We start from the raw sequence: 23,772 nt of genomic DNA on the forward strand, positions 1-23,772 counted from the left end.
GGGGGGGATCAGAGGCTCCGGTTCATCCATAGTTTTATTAAAGCGACATTTTTTAATACTTTAATTTAGTGTGATCACTGCGCCTCGTGGATCCGCAGCCGGAGGAAGTCTTCTGTCCCTCAGGTGGAAATCATCACGTCCACGGTCCGGACCTGGTTCTGTCCCGGACTCCGGCTCCGGGTCAGAACCGGGCCTCTGCAGCTTGCCCCCCCCGTCCGCAGCGCTCCCACAAGCGGCCCGCGGATCCACATCTGCTCGGGACTAAGTGATTCGTGCTCCTCAGAGGAGAAGCTGCTCCGCTCGCGACCTCAAACACAAATAACACAAATAACACCTCTTCGCCAATTTTCATTTCTAAACACGCACGAGTCGCAGGGGACCGAGCGCAGCGCGGAATAATCAGCACGCAGTGATACAAGGGCCACTAATGTGCCAGAGGCGCGCGTGCATTTCAATAAGTGGCTGGCATGAGCAAAGAAATCAAAAAGAAAATGGAGGAGTGAGGTGTGTGTGTCCGTGTGTGTGTGTGACAGGAGGTAAAATATTGATATAGAAGAGAAAAGCAGGATCACAACTTTTTAAACCTGAGTGTAATTATACAAAAATAGAAACTAAATGAAAAAACACATTAACATCCACAGATTTAAATTCACGGCTCGAGATGTGAGGAGATAAAAATCTGCTGCTGTTTTTAATCCACACGATTTAAAACACGCCACACTGCGCCGGTGGAATATGAAATCATAAGGACTTTTTATTATTGAAGACTTGGGTTATGACACTGGAATAAATAAAAAAAAAACAGGTAAAATGGAACAACTGCAGCGTGGAGCTCCGCAGAGACACGCACGTGGAAACATAGTTCTATTCTTCAGGATACAATAAATAGAAACCACAAAGTTGTGCAGACAAAAAACGCACACGAGACTGTGATGGTAGGTTCAGTTACAAGCAGCTTATAAGACAATAAATAATATAGATTCTTTTTTGTGTGTGTTTTCCGACTGCATGATTTCTGAGAGAGAGTGACGGAGGATCTGGAAGCTGCTGGTCGGAGCAGAGAGGGAAATATACATCAATGTGTTTTTATTTTGTTTTTTAAAACATTATCTTTTCTTTTGGTAAACTGCTTTCAAGCCAAGACGATAAAAAAAGCAATAGGAAAAGTTACGATTTATGAACGTTATGTGCTCCCCCCCCACCCCCCCCCCCTTTAAGATATTTTACAAGTAGAAATAATTAAAAGAAACAGTCAAGTAATGAAGTAGCTTGAACAATTATTGTGTTTCCTTTTTAAAAGTCCGACTGAGACGTCAGCCCCCTCGTCTGGAAATAATAAAAACATAAAATAAAAGATCCCCCATTAATCCCAGTTGTGCTGTACCTCAGTCCCACTGCTCTCCACACACACACACTGGTCACATGTCTGCGCTCGTCTCAACACAATCATATTACACACAAGTACCATGTCTCGGTAAAAGAGGGACAAGGAAAAAATAAAAACACGGTGGACACGTGGGGCAGTTTGTAGAAAGTTGGTCGAGGCCGAGTCTCCGCGGAGCAACGACCACGTGAGGATTCAGACGTCAACAAGCTGCTTTCAAATCATAATCATAACAACAAGGATGACAGCGATACATTTCTTCCATCGGCTACATGTGTTGGTTGTGTCTTTCTGAAACGAGACGATCACTGGAGGACACACTTCTCCTCCTTCTTGGCCATCTTGCCTTTGTTCTGCTCCAGCGTCCTCTCCAGGTGCTCGTCCTCCTCCTCGGCCCTGCGGAGGGCAAAGGTTAAAAGGTCAGATGTGTCGGTGGGAGCGAGGAGGAGGCGGGTGCACACACACACACACACAGACACACACACACACACAGTTGGCGCTACGGGAGCCGTCGCCCTGCCACCTGTGGCGTGGCCTAGCGCCAGGGGCCGGGCTGCGACCTTTCACCCGCCTGGCACCCGGCCTGGCACCCTGTTGACGGACAGCGGTGCCAATCTGGAACGGATCCCGCCCGTGCAGGTGCGTGCCGGGCGGCTGGAACTCAACCGGCCACCAGTCGACTTCTCACTACCACTGGTTTCTCTGGAGCTCTGGAACGTTCAGAGAGGAACTGACGCTCTATCACAAACTCTCCAGAGCGAAGTGAGAGAAAACCTCTGAGCGGCTGTGGTGTGTGTGTCTGTGTGTGTGTGTGTGTTATTATTCAGTCTTTACTGCTGTTGTGTCTTCACTGTGGGTCACTCACTGTTTCTCCTGGGCGTCCAGGTCCCGGACCAGTGCGTCCCGTTTGTTGACCAGTATGACCAGCTCGTCCAGCAGCAGCTGCTCCCGTCTCTTCTGGGCCTCGGTCTTCTGCCAGTCTGCAACACCAGAGGAAGAAAGAGGGTCAGAGCCGGAGACACCGAGGACGCTCTCCGTCTTATTTCACTGTCTCACGGAGGACAGGTCTTTTGTTCAACCTCCCGGGACCATGAACACATGTTGGACCGTCACATGACCAGGAGACAAAACGCTGAGTCAGCTCAGATCCTGAGCTCCTGATCGCTCAGTGGACGATGGACATGATTTATTAATCTGCTGGACTAATCTGTAGAGACGGAGATTAGCTTCACACGCGGACCAGTGTGTAAATGTGACGTGTAAACACACTCCATCAGGTTGTGCATGTGTGTGTGTGTGTGCACAGTGATGATGTGTTGACCCAAGCAAACACACTTGAAGGACATTGTCATGCTAATGTCGAGCTCGTGGATATGAGGAGAATCTTAATCCCACAGGAAGACGCAGCTCGTCCTCAATCATCACTTAAACAGGACAAATGTTTGTGTGTTGACAAAAGGGAAATTCTCAGGAGTCATAATTCACAGGAAATCCCTTCAGCACAGGCACGTGTGATATATCATCAGGTTTTAAATCTGCATTTTAAGAAGTAGAAATGTTTCCTGATGGTTTTTGATGCACAAATTGTCTTCAAGCTTTATTAAACGTATGTAGAGTTTCAAGCTTATTTAATTTATTAATTTGTCCTAAAAAAATGGATTCTATTTATGTGTGAGTCAATAATACTCAATAGAAAACATGTTGTGAACTATTTTCAGCAGAGGATTAATCCAAATGAGTATTTTAAGGTGAAAGTAAAGTAAAAGAATCTCAGATAATGTTTTTATAAAAACCCTTTAACACTGAGGAACTGTTGGTTCTAAACAAACAGGTGAGCCGCTGCTGCCCCCCCCCATCGGTTCTCCAGGGTCTTTTGCAGGAAGGGGCCCCACAGGGTCCAGGTGGGACCCCGATCCAAATCCCCTCAGCCTCTCCCTGGAGGAGGGGGGGCTGCCCACAGGGGAGAGCTCACTCCCCCCCCGGGGCTCAGATATCCGCCGGGTGCCCGGAGCTCCACACTCGCCCAACAACAGCAGCTCTCCCCCAAAAACACTCACCCACAAACCAAACAGAACCAGGTCCACAGAGTGGAAAACAACCACAACGACCAGTAGGGTTTCCTGCGGCTGCGACTGGGAGCCGCTCAGAGTGAGTTCAGAAACAAACCAGGTCTCAGGTCAGTTCTGTGCAGATTCACTGAGCCACAGCTAAACGCCGGCAGGAGACCCTGAGCTCAGCGTGAGGACGTGTCCCCTCAGAAGACGTCTGTCCTTTCATATTAAAGAGGGAAAAAGAATCTGCTCCGTCCCAGAGAGAATTCAAACACAGCGTCAGCTCCTCTATCAATATTTAACCGGCTATTGATTCCACAATAAAAGGGATGTTGTAAAATGTCAGTCCCCAAAATAAGTGTGGCTTTATTAAAAATAAATATCCCCCCCCTCTCCTTGAGTCAAATTGCAGCAGTCAGGCTGTGTGTGTGTGTGTGTGTGTGTGTGTGTGTGTGTATGAGATAGTGTGTGTGTGTGTGTGTCACGCTGGGCTCAGTGTGTTTGTCCTGAAAGGTCTGCGCTCTCTCTCCATTGGCCTCGCTCGTCCCTTTGAAGTCGACCACAGAGCGAAATGAACACAGTCCCAATATTTGGCTCTCTACGTTCTTCTCTTCCTTTCTCCCCCCCCCCCTCCCTTGTTCTTTTCTTTCCTCAGGGAAGCAAATTTACTCTCCTTGGCTTTGTGGTGGTTCGGGGGGGGGGAAGAGAAGAAAAACTTCAAAAACAAACCAAATCTGTTCAAACGTGGATCTGAGGAGAAGAAGACAAACTGAGTCGAGTGCAGAGAGAGAGGAAGGAGCAGTCATCATCTCCAGATAACTACGGGACAGGAATGTGTGCGTCCATTTCCGCCATAACTCCCAGAATCCTCTCTGATCAAGGCCGGCCCACTGGAGGCGGGTTCAAGGGGGAAGAAGAAATAAAACACAGAGAGCGATGTGGAAAAAAGAAAAACCTCCTCCTGCTCCTTCAGAAAACATCTCAACCAAAAAGCCAAAGTCCTGTTTGACCCAGCGAGGGGAGGGGAGGGAGCTGGTGGGTGAGGGGAGGGGGGGGCGGCTATGGGGCGAGCACACTGCTGTCAATCACATGTCACAGAGTCCCGCCCCCCTCATTAGGAAGGTAAACAATAAAGAGGGCTGATGAGAGACGTGACCAGGCAACACCAGAGTGGGGCAGGCTGGGTAACGAGACACCCGAGAACAAACAAAACACCCTGCAGCCACTCAGAGCCCCCCCCCCCCCCCTCTGTGTAAGCACCACCTCCCCCATATGGGAGAGAGACAGGGAGAGAGAGAGAGAGAGAGGAGTGTGTACAACTCACACGGTGGGTGTGTATTCAGATAAGCCTCGTCGTGCACACCGATGGTAACCATGTGAGTCTGCACAAGGCACACAAGAATGCGCTGGTTCAAATCCCTATGAACCCCCCCCTGCCCCCGCCCCGCGCTCTCTCCAACGCCAAATTTATTCAACAGAGCGAACTGGTCCAGAGTCTCGTTCTCTCCCAGCGAGGACGACCCGGTCCCTCGACTCCGCCGCTCGCTCACATCCTGAAGCCGCAAGACGTCAAAACCACAACTTCTAAAGTTCAGTGACGTCCTGAACCTCAGGCCTCACACGCGTTTCTGTTTCTCAGCCTCTGCACTCGATGGTTCTCGTGTTAAAAGTCTAAAAATGTCTAAAGTCGAAGAGACAAAGTCGACAGGAGGCCGAGAAAACGAATAAGAACAAATGCAAATGTTTGTAAATGGATTAAAAATGATGATTTAAGGGTTAAGAGCAGCTGATGTTTGCAAACGTTAATATGAATAAATGTGGAGATATTTGATCTGGAGTCTGATGTGTGTTTTTCTTCTCGGCCAATACAAACTATTAAAAACTCAACAAAGAGTCACATAATTTCTTCATCATAATTAACACATGAGAACTGAATCAGAGCCAAATGCTCTATCCTGAGGCTGGAAACACTCATGAGAGCACCGGTGTATTAATCCCCAGCAGAAAGCAGATCCCCACACATGCAAATGTTAACGTTTAAGGAAATGAGCAGATTTGAAACATTAATATTGTTACTTGACTCAGCCGGAGGCGTAAAGACGCACCAACACAAATAAGACAAATTAATTATCACCGCTTCATTTCAAAGACACTTCAGCTTCTGTTCTATAAATTACAGTCTTCAATATTCTTGAAACTACAGATGCATTTTAATTAAAATTGTCTGTGTTCGAGAGCAGGAAACACACTTAACTTTTTTAAAACAAAAGCCCGTCGGGGAAAAAGTCAATGATCCACAAACCGAAGCATGAATCTAAACAAAACTGCACAACTCCAGCATCTGTGTTTCCATACGTTACAATAAGCAGCTTTAATATGATGTCAGCTTCACTACAGGAGGCACCTGCTTCATTCTGCTGGACAACACGTCACCACGTGAGCAGGATGTTCTCTGCTTCTTAACTCATTAACTCAGACTTTGTCTCCAGCTTCTGTGTAAACTTAAAAGTTCACATGGCAAATAAATAAATAACAATAAATAAATAAAGACACTAATTTCCTAAACTAAAGTCGGACACCTCGTGGAAAGAGTTACTGGCTATCAGAGGTTCCAGTCAACTAGCGATCCTGAAAGAGTTGGCAACATCATCAAAAGTCGCCCATGTGATCGGATTCCACAGTGCACCTAATCAATCAGGGTCTGTGGCGTGCCGCCCCGATGTGTTACAAAGCCCAAATAGATTTACAAATGGAAAGTGTGTGAGTGTGTGTGTGTGTCAGGGGTGTGGAGAGGGATAAGCTCCTGCATAGGATTACATATTGATTTTAAACATATAAAAAAGCTTATCATATAAAACCGTAACAGGAAAAACTCTAGGAACCGGCTATGCATAAATCCCTTTTAGATGGCGAGAGGGCGTCCACTTTAAAACATGCACACACACACACACACACACAAACACACACACACGTACACACACGTACACACACGCACCGAGGCCCCTTGAATGCAGCCAAGACACAGCTGTGTGTGTGTGCATAGATAGGTGTGAATGAGGGAGCAGATAAAGAGGGCACAGTGGATCAATGTTGTGGTGCTGAGATGAGAGTGTGGCATACAGATGGCATTTTCCTCCCTGGCATCAAACCAAGAAGGTACAAGGAGGTGGTGCTCACCGAGCGGCACACAAACATCATCCACGCCCACAAACCTTCATTCTGCAGCATTTCATCACACTGTAAATCTGTTTTAATATTTTCAGAATGAACGTGTTATTACACGTAAATCATAAATTCTTATTTTTCTTAACATCCCGACGGTTAATCTAGATACATTTGGGACATTTAGCAACAGGTTTATCTTCTACTTATATAAACTGTTGGGTAGTTGATCTATAATAAAGCATTATTTATTAAATCTGCAAAAAGAGGTTATATTTGAACCCATTAGTTTGTTTCTCTGCAAAAACTGATTTCCACACTATTTGGGCTTTGATCTGCAGAAGGGGGCAGATTCTTACCAATTTTCAAGGTTATTCATAATCAGTCTTGTGTGTGTGTGGGGTTTCTTCTGTTTTCTAGTTTTTTTACACTGTGCTTATAACTGTATCATCATTTTACCTTAAAAATAAAGTTTTAAGGTGCGATGGAAGTAGTTCACACGACTAACTAAATGTATTCAAGACCCAGTAAATCATATCTTGATGTATTTAACACTTTCTAAGTTTCAATATTCAGATTATTAAATTTTAGACTTTTTTAGACCCTGTAGAAACCACATGTGCAATTTGACTTCATTGGATTTAAACAGTAAAAAGTAAATTGTCTTCTTATATCTCTATTTGTTTATATTCCTGCTTCGACGTGTTTGAAACTCGTAAAAAAAAACTGTTTGTGTAGAAGGAAACAGCTGAAGCCGACTTCGACCTGGAGAGAGTCTGTGTGTCTGCACATAATGAAGACCGGTTCAATATGTGACTGAGAGAAGAGATAGAGGGAGACTGGGGTGTGTGGGTGGGTCATTGCAGGTATATATTTTTCCCAGCAGGGAGCGTGTGTGTGTGTGTGTGTGTGTGTGTGTCAGGGCAGGTGTATCTCAGTGATGTGTTTTCTCTCTCTGCTCTGACTCATGGTGCATCTCTCTCTCTCTCTCTCTCTCTGTGTCATCGACTGGCCAACCAAATCAGCAATTACTCGCACGCCCGACCATCGCTCAATGGACCTGCCCAAGCACCAAATAAGAGCCGGGGAGATGGACAGCAAAAAAAATAAAACACACACTCACACGCACGCACACACAAACACACACACACACAGCAGAAGATGGAGGTGGAAATATAAACACACCTGTGAGATTTGAACACATAGATGCAGACAAACAGACACCAACAGATCCTGTCTCTTTAACACACACACACACACACGTGCACACTCACACGCGTCTCTTCCCAGCAGCTCAGAACTATCTGTGGCTGCTACAGAAAGGTAGAGCCTGTGAATGTTAAGTGCCTCCCTTAGGGAGGAAAATAAGGCCGGCTGATAAGTTAGTCAGCTGCAAATCCAACAAGTCCACATGAAGGCAGAGAGGAGCGAGGTGACACGACACACACCAGCTCTCCACCTCACATCACACACTATCTCTGCTCCCTCACTTCCACCGACACACACACACACAGTGAGCAGGTGAGCAGACACATGATACACACTCGATACAGAAAGAGAAATGCTCCCAGAGAAGCACCAGAAAACTCACAGACACACTAAGGCAGAAGAAAAGACAAAAGCAAACACACACTCTCACACTCAGACACATAAAAACACGGCACATACAAAGTGCACGAACACACATCGACATGTGAACCAGACAAAGTTCAGGTGACAAAGCTGCAGCTCGATAAATAAAAATAAATAAGCGTCTCAACGAAAACAGAGGAAATCAACCGGCGTCCGCAGCTCCTGCTCGGCTACTCATGTCTGACTTCCCCCCTCCCCCCCCTGCCCGCCCCACCTCCTTTCTTGCTAATTACAATTGATTTATTATGGACCAGGTAGCTTATCAGGTGCCCGGTGAAATTACAATGGGTGTCTGAAGGCTGTAAGGGGAGGGGGAGGTTGGGGAAGGGGGCGGCTGTGGTCAATGTCGAATGGTAAAATCAATTAGCATTGATTGGCAAAAGGTTCATTTTGCCAAAGAGGACGCAGTCGAAGGGGATTAAACTTCCCTGGCCCCCCGACAACTTTGATACAACACAATGGCTGCTTCTCCGGCTGCGGTGTAGTTAACAAGCTTTCAATAATATAATTGCATTTTTTTTTTTTCAGCCTCACAAACCATCTCACAATGTGGCTGTGGCTAGGTTTCAAATCAGGCTTCAACTAGTCGGGTCTAGCGAGGAAACAGATAGCATTGATCACGTAGCAGCGAGTGAAATCCCTTCGCTCGCTCGCATCTTAATCCTTATCGAGAAGCCGACGCAGAATTCAAATCATCCTGCTGGAGGCTCCGGGTGGAGAATGGACACCTGCTGGACAAGAAGCCAGAGACGTTTGAGACGATGGAGGAGGAGGAAGGGAGAGGAGAGGGGAGTCACTCTGCTGGGACACTAACAACTCAGAGATTTACCTGAAATAAAACCTCTGTGGCTGTTTGTTTTTCTCTAAAAGACGTTTGGTTATTTTTCATCTCAGTTCTACGTGGAATATTTATCAATTCATCCCTCGTCGATCAAACCTCGTTACTTTCAGGTGGATCCGTGGTTTGAAATACGTTGATTCACAAAATATAAAACTCCTCCTGCCTGGAACCTGCAGATATTAACCTCCTCACTGAGCGTGTGCATGTGTGCACGTCTTACCCTCGATGGCCAGCATGGCTCTCAGCTCCCGGTTCAGCAGTTCGAAGCGTCTCTCCAGATCGTGCTCTTTCTCCCTGTGGCCAGAGGGAGGAAAAAAAGAGAAACACACACACACACAACAAAGTTCATCAATATGTTAATGACTAAATCATTAAGCACTTAAAGAAACCTGCAATAAACATTGATTCAGCTACTCGCCCGAACCTTCTCCGGCTTCGCATTAATCTACTGCACATAACTGATACACAGCCCTGGGTGGATGTGTGTGTCTGTGTGTGAGGAGAGGGGAGAGGTGGAGAGCTAGGAAACATCAGGAAACAAACGCATTTCTATGGACATGCCAGGAGTGTGTGTGTGTGGCCCTGTGAGCACCGGTACATGGGTGTGTGTGTGTGTGTGTGTGTGTGTGTGCCGCACAAATTGAATTCTTTCCTCTTTCAGCCATATTAAAAAATGAGCTAATTCAGTCCCTAATAGAATTTGTCCTTCACAGGCGTCTTTTCTCTTGGCTTCCACAAAGAGAGACCAGAAAGGGCTAATAATCAGTTCTTCTGTCAATTGGCCACTTTAAAGCCTCCGCTTTCCCACGATATAATGTGATTATGAATACTTCAATCTCTCCACTTTGAAATCCCAACAGCTGCGAATGGAGAAAAAAGGGCAGCCACTCTGTGTGTGTCTGTCTGTGTGTGTGTGTGTGTCCACCTGTCGCAGCTGACCACATACAAAGAGACTAGCGATAGAGTGATGATCGCCACATTTCTATTGATTTCATATTCCGTCCACATGTAAATCAATGAGTGGATAGACACAGGGGGGGGGGGGGGATGGAGTGGGGAGTTCATTCCCTCCCGGTGCAGGTTCAATGATTTTTGATCCGACGCTACAACACAACTACACAACATACAACACAACTGGGACGTTTCCAGGTTTTTAAAATGATAAATACAGAAAACCAAATACACACATTGACGATGTTTAGGTCTGAGTATAAGAAGTGAAGGACTGTGAGGACGCTTACAGCAGAGAGAGCTGGTTCTGTCTCCGGATGAGGGCGTTCTTCTTGTTGACCAGCATGAACCACTCCTGCATCATGGCCTCCTCCTCCTCTTTATTGTTTCCTGCAGAGCACAGAGAAACAAACAGGAAAACAACGAGAGTTAAACAAATGACGGTAAACCTGTTTCCTTGAGCCCTTTTAAAATCTGAGACAGGTTTCCATTTTGTTTGCTCAAGGCCCAGTTAGAGGGAAACATCATGTGTGATAGATGTTGACAGATAACAGCTCATTTCTACCACTGAGTGTGTGAATACCAGAATTGGAGTGAACAGTGGATACGAGCATGAAAGAGATGAGGCAGATAAATGTCTTTTTGCCACCGAAGCATCAGTATAGTGGGTCCACCGGATGTGTGTGTGTGTGTGTTTGTGAGAGATCTAGCGCTCACTCATATTCCTTGTGTAAACATTCACACACTTCACACCGTGCCTTCACAACGTCAATACGACTTCAACCGGGGCGGGATTAACTCAGCGATTACTGCCGAGCGCCTTTACAGAGCGGAGCCTCTCACTGTAGGGCAAGACGGATCCCACCAATCACTCAGCGGGCCTTCAGAAACAGACGTCTCCGGGACTCCGCCGAGCTCGGTGTAATACCTGCTCGGCGCACGGGGAGCTAGCACGGCTCAGATGCATGGCTAATGTAAGCTTCCTGCCCGGGGCTGCAGCTCGGTGCCGTGACTCACTGACAAAGAGACGAGCATCCAATGAGAACCTTCAGACGTTCAGAACATGGAAGCAACAGGAAGAGAATCAGCTTTGTCACCTGGCTGCTGCTTATCTCTGAATGATGATCTCATCACAGTAATTTAGATTTAAATCTCAGGGATTTAAAGAGTTATTAAAAATGTATATTACTGCAGTTATGATCAATTTTCAAATATAATGGTTCACCAACAAGAACTCAGAGCACAGGAATAAAATGAGAATTAATTGAGACGAGCAAGTGAAAAAAACAACGAATCTGAAGCTATTAAAATGTATATTCTCTGGGGCTGCTTCTATTGTTATGATTGATAAAGGCCATAAAAACGGTTTATATGTATTTGTTTTGTTAAATGTTTACAGATAAAAATGTCCACTTTGTATAAGGACAAAATATTGATCTATATATTAATTGACATCAAATAAATACGTTTAAATAATAAGAATGTGGCTTTGTATTTATTAATGTTATTAATATTTAACCCCTTTTACAGATTGTTAAACCCTTATGAGGCTAAGGTGATTTGTGAATATGGGCTATAACAATAAAATGTGATTGATGGATAAAGTCATGTGATTATTAACAGTCAAATCTAAAAACCAGCATTATGTTACACTTGATAAATGATCAGTGGAGTTTTTCCAGATCAAACATGAATAACATTTAAATTTTTGAGTTTATCAGGACGACCAGAAGAAAACATTTGTCATGTAGATTAAATAATATTACAATAAAACACATTGTGTTCTGCTCTGAAATACCACTTCCTTTGAGGGGCTCATGTTGTTGTGTTCATGGCGTCCAGCGCGGCCCGTTCACTTAGCGCCGTTTATGTCTAGATTTGGGAAATGAGCTTTGTGGCACCGGAGGCCAGCAGCATTAATCTGACACTCAGTCTGTGAGGAGAAGAAACGGGTGAAAACAGAGGACGTCAGATGAAAGATCGTCTCAAGGCTTATGTTATTATCTCTCGCTGTTTTTTTTTTTTTTTACTCCCATTCTCAAGAGGAAGGTTTAATAGCTGCGAAGCCACGACAGGCCTCATAACAGAATTAACACTAAGATGACATTTCATACCACTCATTAACTGGAGCTCCTCTAAATAATCGGGAAAAGGCGCCGCTGAGCTGCACAGGGGAAGAAAAACACGTGTGCCAAATGTTGATAATGTTCGGGTTTCATATGTTTTTAATATGAAGCAATGATTCCCAAAAGAAGTAAGAAAAAAAAGCGGCTTCCACACTTGTTCTTTCTGAGGGATTTAAATATCTATGATGATGGTTTTAAGCTCATTATACCGATGCTTTTATTGTGACACTTTTCTGGATGTGACTGTCAAACGCACACACATGCAGAAAAAATAAATGACAGATTCTTTGCTTTTTGAGCAGCTGAACATGATCACAATCTGAGAAAGAAATTAATGAGGAAGAGAAAGAGAAGGTGTATTTGTCTGTCAAACACACACACACACACAGACAGACACACACAAGGCAGAGGAGACGGAGCATTGGGCCACTGCGTCATTGGCGACAAAAGGCAGGCGCGTGGTTGTGTACGCTGACACCGGTGAGTGTGTGGACATTTGTGATACTCTGAGCCGGCAGATGTATGTAATTTCATTTAGGAGGGTGGAGCGGGGAGGAGGACGGAGAGCGAGGGGAGGAAAAAAAAGAATGTGCGAATGAAAGAAAGCTTCAGGATTTAGTGGAATCAGGGGCTCGTGGATTACTGTAGTCAACTTTGAAATGGACGACACTCGGAGGGGGGATAAAGCCGGCGCTGACAGGTCATTGTGCTGCCTCGAAGTCAAATAAAACAAGCAAATAATAATGGCAAATATTAAGCTCCTGTGACATTGTGGCGAGGCGGGCTAGAAGACGAGGAGGGATTATAAAGCTCTATCCCCCACCGCTAGCCAGCCAGCAGCCAGCAGCCAACCACCGGCCACATCCTATGAAAGGAGAGAGGGGAGAATGGGAGGAGAGGGAATGGAAAGGCAGGAAGGTCATAGGAAAGGTAGGAGAGGAAGGATAGAGGACGGGAGGGAGGAGGAGAGAATGGAAGTTAGGAGAGAGGGGGGAGATGAACAGGAGATGGACAGAGGGGGGAAATGGGAAAACTGGAGGAGGGAATAAGGGCAAGCAGGTGAGCGGTTTAAAAGCTGAGAAAGAGAGGAGAAGGAGGGATGGAGGGAGGATGAGTGACGCAGGACAGCTGCTCAGCTTCCTCCTCCCCTCCACTGCAGCGCTCCAGGGTTGAACTCTGACCTCCAGACACTACCTGGCTGTGGCAGGATAATCAGTTTAACATGTATTTATCTATGATTGGGAGCCACGACTCTTTACTACACAATAAAATAAAATAAAACTAATTTTACAGTTGACAATCAGCAAAGATGAGGATCTGGAGACGGTGCATTTAAATTCAATGTGGCTATTTAAAGAAATAATTAAATACCAGTTATATTAAGACATTATTCAATCTCTAAAATATTGGAAAATAGCGAAAAATAACCATCTGAATTTTCAAAAATATTAAATTTGAAACAATCCCAAATTAAAATGTACTAACAAAATAAAGCACAAAGCAACAAAACAAATTCAACACTAATAATTCCATAATTTAAATCAGCTCATTGGCTCGACTCCCAATATACACCATCGGTTCTTTAGAGCTGTATTCATTTAGGCTCTAATGTAGTGTGGTGTGTTTGATTCTCACTGGGACGACATATTGTACTGGTAACTGACATGTGCTGGGAGTGACAACAACAGAGAAGTGCTGAACACTGTTTTGTATGAAGACAAATGGTGTAAGTATCCTCTGGCAGGCGGCACTGACACTGTGTCTGGATCCAGCCTTGGCTCCGCGACACCGTGGATCCATGCTGGCTCTCAGGGGGCCATCTTGGATCAAAGCATCTGGCGGGTTGGCAGGTTGCATTCTGGGTCTTGCCGCTCGCCTTACACGCCGTTTTTCTCAGTGCTCGACACAGAGCAGGGCAGAGTGGGACCGGGCCAGACTCTACAGAGACCCGAGCGGTAAATTTGGCACGAGTACAATGTTTGATCAGGACATCAGAAGGATTAGTGAAATATGTCTGATGGAGATACACTGGGGTTCCCTACCTGCAGGAAACCTTATCGTCATTAATATCATGTTTAGTGCTACCTCAGCTATCAACGTGGCTGCACTGGTGAGAAACACAAGATGCAATCAACCAGGACACACACACACAGACACACAGGCAAGATACAAGTGATACACACATCCCGACAACCCCTCAATCAGATTGCCTTCTCTTATTTCACTCTCTCTGTCTCACACACAAACACAAGCAGGATTCAGCGACGTGCACCGAGGCTGTTATTCCTTAAACCTGCTCTGGATTGGTTAATCTGTGTTTCTATACATCCAGAGAGAAAGGAGGGAAATAAAGAAATAAAGCAGAGTGAACCCTTTGAAGCCAAATAAGATTAAGATAGTTATCACGGCCACTGCTCCATACGGTGCAGATAGGAATAATGAAACGCACCCTGAGGTGGTCAAACAGCTGCTGGTGCTGGTGGCCTGCACTGGTTTTTAATTAAGTTTCTACTGTTGCTATTCTCAAGTCTATAAGGTGCAGTTACTAAATATTGATTAATATGACTGTATTTTCAACTGACAGAAAATTCCCACAGTAATCTCCCACACGTCAAGATGTTAATTGGTTCTGTCGGAGCAACAGTTCAAACCGAAGGGAGTTAATTCACAAAGAAACAGAGAAAAATAACAAAAAAAAATCATAATCGAAAATGAAAAATAGATATAAACTATGTTTTCAATAGATTTTCTGTCGTTAAGCTAATTGCTAAATCCACCAAGTACTTCGGCACCAAGCTGCAGGTACTTTGATCATCTGAACATTCGTCACAGACCATCTGGCCTCTTTCAAAATACATTGGTTCCATTATTGTGAAATCTGGTAACTGGATTTGTTTTCCCCAGAGAAACTTCTTCTGTTTGAGTCCTGATGGGACGAGTTTGGAAAACAGGGCAAAACGAATGAGACAGAGAGAGAGAAACATTAAAAGCTGTGATCACGGCACATTCATCTCATTCCTGATCCCACCATTTTGCCATTTAATCCAATAGCTGCTAATCCAATTTGTCTATCAGACACGTTAAAAAGACGAGGGGGAGGAGAGAGGCGAGGGGGAGGGAAAGGGAGGAGATAGAGCCCAACTTCTCTTCTTCACTTTCTGAATTGCAGTTTATTTAGGGACCAGCCACACTTGTGCCTCTCCCATCGCTCTCTCTCTCTACTCTCTCTCTCTACTCTCTCTCTCCATCCGAGCGTCAAGCCCCGTCTGATATCAGCAGGGATCAGGGAAGATGAAAGCCAAAGACGCATGAAAGGAAATGAGAAAAGAAGGAATAAAAAGAACAGGATGAACATTGTTTCCTGTGATTAGGTAAGAGCTTGTTAAAAGGCTGTCACTGCGGCGACGTGAATATGCATGACAGGGGCCGGCCTAATCAGAGGGCTCTATGGCGAGGACCGGAGGGGGGGAATTGTGCGTAAGTAACCTACTGAAGACTTGATTTAATTAATGTGAGTAGAGGAGTGTCTCGTTAGGAAGGAGGCAGAGGGAGGCTGAGTGTGTGGCTCGTGGAAATGAGAGGTTACACTCCTCGTAAATTCTGCTCTGATAATCTAAAACCTGCAGGACACTTCCACTCATGCTAAAATCAGTCAAACCAAATTTCCCTCGTCCAAAAAAACAGGAATCAAATTTTTGCAGTTGCGGCTCCTGTTCAGAGAAATGTCGACTCAATTCCCGACTCGGCAACATTACAGCACCTGTGATATTTGTAAGAATCAAACCCCCAACCTCAAACGGCCCCAATCTTTACTCGACATGGCACAAGCGAGTTCTCCTGCTCTCTCCCTCTTCTGCTGGTCTCTCTCCTGGAGTGGTGCTGAGGGCTGCTTCTCTCCGGGGAGGCTCGTACGAGGCCTTTTTAGCTGCTCTCAATGGCACAATGGTCCCGGCATATAGAGCAGATTCCTGCTTTATTGAACCTGTGTATAATGTCTGCTGAATGGAACACATTAACCGATTCACACTCACCGCTCTCCCTCCCCCTGGACGGCAAAAGAATAAAAGTAAAATAAGAAGAAAGAGAGAAAAGGAGAGAGGGAGAAACTCTCCTCTCACACTGGGGCATAATGACTGGCTTTTCCACCGGTGTCATTTGTCAACCACTGCTTGCTTTGCCTCTTACAAAGAGGTGGAGGTACGGGAGTGAGCAGGAGAAGCAGGAGTGGGCTGAGACTGGGAGATTGGCGGCAAAGGGGGGGAATGGGTATTTTCCATGAACATGGGGGGGGGTGTGCATAATTATTTGTTTCTAATTACTGAGCTCCATCTTTCTGTCTGTATGTTGACAGGAAACGAAACAGCACAACATGCAGAGCTGCACAATCAATTATGTATGATTCTGTATAATGAGTTTGGATTCCACAGTCAATCAGAGCAGAGAGCAGAACGTCACCAAGGCAAGACATTCCTAAATAAATCTGATTAATATTATTATTATTATAATGTGGAGATCGTAGACGTATGTCCAGGATTCCCTCGTCTCATCTCTGCACCACGTTGGAGACCGAGAGGCTCCGGGTGTTTGAACAGACTCGGGCTGATAATCAAAGCTTTTCTATTTGTTCAAGTGTAGTGACTGAAATAACCTGCCTCCCTCTGTGATAACACTTAAATCCACTGCATCCGGTTTTGTGTTGGATCTGAACCAAGTCGCACACGATCCACCACATCAGTCCCCTCAACACGCCGGATACCTCAGCACATCGTGAACATCCACAGCTCGTATCACGTCACTGTTTGAACATTTGTGTTAAGAGGCCCTGATCAGGTTGTAGTGCTGTTTCCTGGATTGACACACACCTCAATCTCCACTGACTATCCACCGTTCACACACACCCACCCCTGGGTAAACACATTTGACCTCGGAGCTAACAGTAGACGAACATCCCGACACTTCTCATTCCTCCTCTGCAGAGGTTAAGGGGTGGGGTGGGGGGGGGGCCCAGGCAAACAGCGTTCACCTAATAGACTGACTGTGTAGATGAAATGTTCATATTAGAGGGCTTCGCTCTGCACAAGCACACACTTTCAGTTGCACGTACAGAGAGAAGAAGAGCGTATTTGCATTAGAGAAGTCATTTATGCAGCTCTCTCTCTCTCTCTCTCTCTCTCTCTCCCTCTCTTCTAATTCAGCTCTCTCCTCCTTCAAGCTTCTGTTTTCCCTGCGTAGAGAATTACAAGGCGACTGCCTCCGTCTTAACTCCGTCCTCTTCCAGCTCACAGCAAAGCTCTGACGGGTGTCCTCATGGAAAACACTGTTTTCTGACAATCTGCACTCAGTGGATTCTTCTTGTGTAACTGCAGTTGATGCCGTGTCACAATCAACACAGTGCACTGAGAGAGAGAGAGACTTTCTTAACGGCATTAATTTCCCTCTTCAGCTTCAAATTATCTACAAAATAAAAAGCTTTAGTTTCAGTTTTCATTTCAAAGATATTTAAAATCAATTATAGCTTAAAAGCCTTTTCTTTCTTTTGTCCATGTAGCAGAGTTGATCCAAACAAACAGATCCAGAACATTTCAGCTCAGGTAATTAATAGAACACCTTAAATATGTAGTTTGTAAATGATGTTTGATGAGTCAGGTGTAGGCGGAGCTCACATGATCTGTGTTACCACCTCTGCCTCATTGTGAGTCAGTAAAAAACCCGTTTCTCATTGTGTGTGTTTTGATTCTTTAATTGACTATTATATAAAGTGTCTCCACTGGGGTCAGATGGACACAAACAAGCACCATTCCTGGAGTGATTCTTCGTCTGGCAGAACCAGCCAAGCTGTGACAATCACACAAATACATCCCCCCATCCCCTCTCTCCCTCCACTGCCTCCCCCCCACTCCATCAAATTGTGTTTCTGCTACAAATCAATAAACATTATCAGAGAGTGGCAGACTAAGGGCTGGTGGAGGCAGCCTCTGTCTGTTACAGCCCAGACCGCCCTGTCTCTATCACAGCCTGGGTGAGAAGGCCAGGAGCAAACAGTCGCACACATAAGAGAATGGTAGACAACAGACACACACACACACAAACACAAAATACATGTACCAGGGACTCATAAGATGGAAGCAGAATTCACACAGACACGCTGGATGATCAGAAAGCGAGTCTTTGATGCATGCACCGTCCTGCAGGGAGTGATTTCTCACATCCAGACAGTCGGTCCAGAAACACAGAGAGGAGAGAACAATCAAAGCGACGGCAGCAGACTGGAGAGAAAGAGCAGCAGTGAAGCACCGAGGTGTTTAACTGTAATCCTGAGAGAACAGCACACACTGTTTGGACCGCGCCACTTAACGTCAACGAGAAATTAGAAGACAGAGGGAGAACTCACAGGCTATGACACGTTAAACACTCCCTAACCCATTAGGCCGCTGTATCATCGCTCCATGCTTGTCAGCTCGCTTTAGCTTTAGCGTCAGAAATCCGCGCTCTCGCTAACGCTCTACAAGAACCATTTAACTGAGCACTAAATAAGATGATTTTCAACCTGTCCCCACTTAGCTTGGGGCTGGAAAAGGAAAATCAGGGGGCCTACCATGCAGCATTTCTCAATTACCTTTCTCATTATTGTCACCGATGTTCATTACTGCCATTATCATCTTCTCTTTTCTGTTGCCCCCTCCTCCTCCCGACACACACACACACACACACACACACACACCTTCGGCTTGCTGAGGCCGTTGTGGCTGTCGTGTTGGTTGAAGGAGGAGGGCAGCAGTATTGAGAGCTTTCTGTGAAGCCAGAGCACTTCAGGTAATTAATATAGCAAGAGGGGGCAGATGAGAGGAGACGGAGAACATGTGAGCGAACCAACGCCTGTGTGTGTTTTTGCTGAAACGCCTGATTGGGGAGCTCACCTGCCGATACCCCCTAAAAGGTATTTCATTAGCGAGTCTTTTACCATACAAGCAGAGGAACAAAGCCCTGGTTCCGCCTGTCTCCACTCCAGCTCAACGGGGCCCTCCAGGACGCCTGTAGCAGAGGAGTAAAGAAGAGTGGAGGAGCGGAGAGGAGAGCGAGGAGAGGCTATCCCCGTTCATAATCTCATGACAAAAGGCAAAAAGGCATCATCCTATTAACAGCGTGATCTTCACCAGCTCATGCTAGCTCCTTTCTACAGGGGGCTCTCTTTTATTATTAAGGTGAGTGGGTGATAGGGAGCAGGAAAGGCGCCCGGTGCCTCCCTATTAGCTCTGGGACAAGAGGAGGTATGAAGGGGGAGAGCAGAGAGGAGAGACCTCATGCTAGGGTCCTGCTTGAAGGCTTTTTCCATTTTCCAGGATGAGAGCCTTTGCTTGGACCTTTGGGGGCTGCCTTCTATTACGCCTCGGTCTTCCAACACAAAGTGGGAGAGCATCTTCAATCAAACACCTCAACACCAGCGCTGAAGCTCACTGGGAAAACATCCTCAGCTCCATTGAAGACGAGTCACCTTCCTCCTCTGCACCCACTTTAACATTAACATGTTAGGGATCAGCCATTAAGGGAGAGTTCGCTTTTAATGCTGTGAAGCTGCAGCAGGTGGAAATCTGAAACCTGCTCGAGATTCAGGCCTAAATCACTGAGGCTACATCCATACTAATATTTTTCATTTTGAAATAATCTCTGTTAACACAACCATTATATCTCTGTATCGCTGATAATCTACGTTTATACTAACACCAGAGATGCTCCTGCTGGTGTTAACCAAATCCTCCTGAAAGCATTTCCTGTTACTGGTCACGCTAAAGTTGATCTTTTCACGAAAACAATATATTACAGCAGAACAGTGAATTGTATTACCACCATGAAATCGTTAAAAATATTTCACTGCTGTTTAATATCCAACTATATGATCTGTTGAGACGCTGCAACAAGTCGCCACAAGGCCGTTAAATCAAACTTGACAAAGTGGATATGTATTAAAATGGTGGATGTGTAAACCTGTGTGTGTGTGTGTGTGTGGGGGGGACTGAGTGAGGAAAAGACAGATTAGTCTGTTTTTCTGTTTGAGTGTTTTGTTTTCTGCTCAGTGGGGGGGGGGGACTCTAGCCTCAGGTTACACAGGAGGATTGTGGGGGGAAAAAGTAGCCTGAGGGGTGTTTGTTAAATGACAACAAGAACTAACTCAGTGTTATAACAAATAAAAATACTTCCACCTTACAATTAATTCAGCTTTAAAAGATCCATAAAGTTTTTACTGGCTGTCAGTGTCTCAACAGGCCGACTGGGGGTCACTCTCGTTTTGGTTGTGCCGTGGCAGATGATTTTCCTTCGTGGCGTCAATCGAGTCCTCGATGGTCGGAATAAAATGTCTTTATTATACATATTCTGAATCAAATAAGTGTTGTTGATCATTAGCCAATACATTACGCAATTAACTGTTTATTTATACTGACAAGTTGAACCAAAAACTTCTTCTCTATTCTCGCTTAAGAATATGAAACAAAAACCTACATTTGTTGCTAGTTCAATCAATTTAAATAGGTTTAAATTACTTACTTAAGTAACAATTCATATAAATATTGTCGGCTTCAGAGATTAATTAAATAACCTTCATAGATACAGGAATTGTTTTTGCTGCTGTTTCACCTCCTTCAACGATCTAAATAAAAAACACAGTCACTCGAGTGAAGGTCAGTATTTTACTAATTCAGTGAGACAGAGGGAACTTCGAGGGGCTTTCGTCTAAAGTACAGACTGCAGATATTTAAGAGATGCACCCCCCCACCCCCACCCCACCCGCACCCCTGCAGACCTCCTCATCATCGTCCTCCATTCTCCTCTGCAGCCCAGTAAAAAGCCTATGATGACCTGGGTGTGTAGCTTATTAACCTCTTCATCAGTTCTTATCAGTCAATGAATAGCCCGTCATCTTCCTGAATCTGAGGGAGAAAATGTCTCCTCACGTCAGGCCTATAATTCAATCCACACAGAAATCATTTAAGGAGTGCACGCACACACACAGAGACACACACAGACAGAGACACACACACAGACACACAAAGGGATCACATTTTGTCAACCTTGGTCCAGGTTGGCTTCCAAGCCTGGACCAGATGTTACTGAAATTATCAACAGTTGGAGGAAACAAGAGAAGGGGCGTGTGTGCATGTGTGTGTATGTGTGTGTACGTGTGTGTATGTGTGTGCATGTATGTGCGTGCGCGTGAGAGGGCCAGAATAAATTAATGGCTGATTTCTCCCCTTGCTTTGATGGCATTAAGAGCCCTCTTCTTCTCAATGTGCCGCGTTAAATGCTTTTCTCTCTTTCCCTCCGTCTCTCCCTTCTTTTTTTTTTTGACAAGCAGGGCCACCCAGCAGAAAGCAACTGATGCAAAACGCCAGAGTAATCCCCCCTCCATCCACCACCACCACCACCCCCCCTCCCGCTATCTTTAGTCTTTGACACAGTGGCCATTATCTGTGGGATTTAGTTAAACCAAACCTTCATGTATTTGTTAGGCCCGGGGTTCGTTTTCTCCTCCTCCGACTGCTCTGCTCGAGTGTGGCCAGAGTGGAGGGGAGTGGGAGGGAGTTACATCACCAGTGCAGCTCACTGGGAGCCCATGAAGAGGGGGTCTGCATTGCCATCTAGCTGGATCCTGCTCAGGATGCTAAATATTGTATATTAAAGTCCGAGCAGAATTGTGTCACCTGATCGGCTCTGATCGCTGCAAAAACTATATTTTCAGAATTTAAAAGCTAGAGAACAATAATCTGACAGAAACACCTCATGTGATTAATAATTTTTTCCTCAGTATCACAACAGTGTGTGTAGCGATATTAACAACAAGCCAACAAATAAATACACAACTCAACAATCCAAAAGTAAAATTTGGTCAAATAGATTTACCAAATTATCAACGTTATGAATGTCGTGTTCACCTAAATTTCCACATTTATATGAAGAGTAACTCTTATAAATGAAAAACAAAATAAACAGAAGTTAAGAAAAACACCTGTAACCACCCTGACAAATAAAAACTAAATTCAACACGTTGTAGAAAATGATCCCGACTGGTCATAAATAAAACAGCCAAAGAGAAACCTAAACAACGTGAGATGCCGACTTTCCATCATATCCAGATTGTGACTCATCATCTCAGATCTCTGAGTTCAGACCGAACAGCGTCTCCTTCCTCTGCCACATGCAACCTCGGAGCTAGAAGCTGCATTATGAAATCACTGTTGAAACTTGTAGATAAGCCCGGGCTCGGTGGGGCTAAGCTAAGGTTAAGCCAGGTGGTTTAGTTCCCTGAGTATGTGTTTACACACACACCGAGGTGTGAACCATTTGGGGGGCTTAGAGGGGCGGAGAAACACAAGTTGATTTAGTGGTAGTGTAAACCTCAGTACCTGTTGACAGTGTTAATGGAGGAACAGCTTAACACTAACATCTGATTTAATTTGCTGTAAGGGAATACACACTGGTACAGTGGAGATGCGATTCTGATTATTTGGTACTAATAATACTAATGATACTTTTTAAAATAAAAGACCAAGACTGTCAATTAAGACAGCAGGAAATGAATGTGTGGTTAATTGTAAATTAAAATCTCAATTTCAAATGATCTTGTTGAAGTTTATTTAATGTTGAGATTCTTTTATTTTCTGTATATTAAATTGTTCCTGTAGGTTCCTGTCTTTATCCTTTACTTTGACTTATCCTATTTTAATTTGCCTCATATTTCCTCTCTAGTAAAATGTTTGTAATGTTTCAAGTAAATTATTTTTAAAATGTACTTGACGATAAATCGGACTCTGATAAATATATGCGAATTCTGACTTTGTATAAAATTATCAGTTCTGTGAAAAATAATGTTAATATTATCTGGTGCAGAAATCCCAGGTGAGGATCATCAGGTACGAACAGACTCAAGTTTCACTGTTTAGAAAGAATCCTTCACACGCATGTGTTCAAACAGGGATATCGGTTTGTAAAGGAGAACAGAGGGAAGAGAGTAAAGATATTTCTGAATGAAAAAGTGTGAGAATGTGAGAGAGAGAGAGAGAGAGAGAGAGAGAGAGAGAGAGAGAGAGAGAGGACTGATAACCCCCAGTGGAGGACCCCCCCTCAACCTGCTGACAGACAGCTGAAATCTTTTTAGCATGAGTGGCTCCGCCTGCTCCATTAGCAATGAGGAGAAGGAGGAGGGTGTGTGTGTCTGTGTGTGTGTGAGCTTGTGTGTGTGTGTGCGAGAGGGGGAGGTCGACCCCCCCTGGGGTAGATGTTAGAACAAATTTGAGGGGTGTCATATTACACGCCTTGTGACAGGAGGCCGAGGGGAGGTGAACGATGAATTTGCTTAATGAATTAATCTGTGGACCAGTAATGGCTCTGCTAACAACATTAGTCATCCTTCTTACATCTCTCTGTGCTGCCCCCCCCTCGTCTCTGTCTCTCTCTCTGTTACACAATCATTTCATCCTTTCCATCTTCACCCGTACCCGTATTCTTTTTTCTTAGAGGACAACAAGTCATCTTCACTTACCAGCATATCAACAAAACGTCTTTATCTAATTAAAAAACAAAAAGCAACTTCCTGTATTATTCTAATCGGCACAAATAACAAAGAATTAAGTC

The 23,772-nt window shown here is 44.8% G+C and overlaps 1 protein-coding gene across 4 annotated transcripts in view; it reads right to left on the bottom strand.

Annotated features, from left to right (window-relative positions):
* Nucleotides 1-729: 729 nt before the first annotated feature.
* Nucleotides 730-23,772, bottom strand: part of ehbp1 (EH domain binding protein 1) — a 118,030-nt gene continuing 94,987 nt past the window's right edge. For all 4 annotated transcript variants that reach the window (XM_062400970.1, XM_062400971.1, XM_062400969.1 and 1 more), the window contains 4 exons: nt 10,312-10,411; nt 9,291-9,364; nt 2,250-2,364; nt 730-1,780 (listed from right to left, as the gene is read on the bottom strand). In XM_062400970.1, coding sequence (XP_062256954.1) covers nt 1,690-1,780; nt 2,250-2,364; nt 9,291-9,364; nt 10,312-10,411 — 380 coding nt within the window. In that variant the 3' untranslated portion in view covers nt 730-1,689. The remainder of the gene's footprint in view (nt 1,781-2,249; nt 2,365-9,290; nt 9,365-10,311; nt 10,412-23,772) is intronic.

Source organism: Platichthys flesus, chromosome 12 (genome assembly GCF_949316205.1).
Source record: "Platichthys flesus chromosome 12, fPlaFle2.1, whole genome shotgun sequence".
Lineage (NCBI taxonomy): Eukaryota > Metazoa > Chordata > Actinopteri > Pleuronectiformes > Pleuronectidae > Platichthys > Platichthys flesus.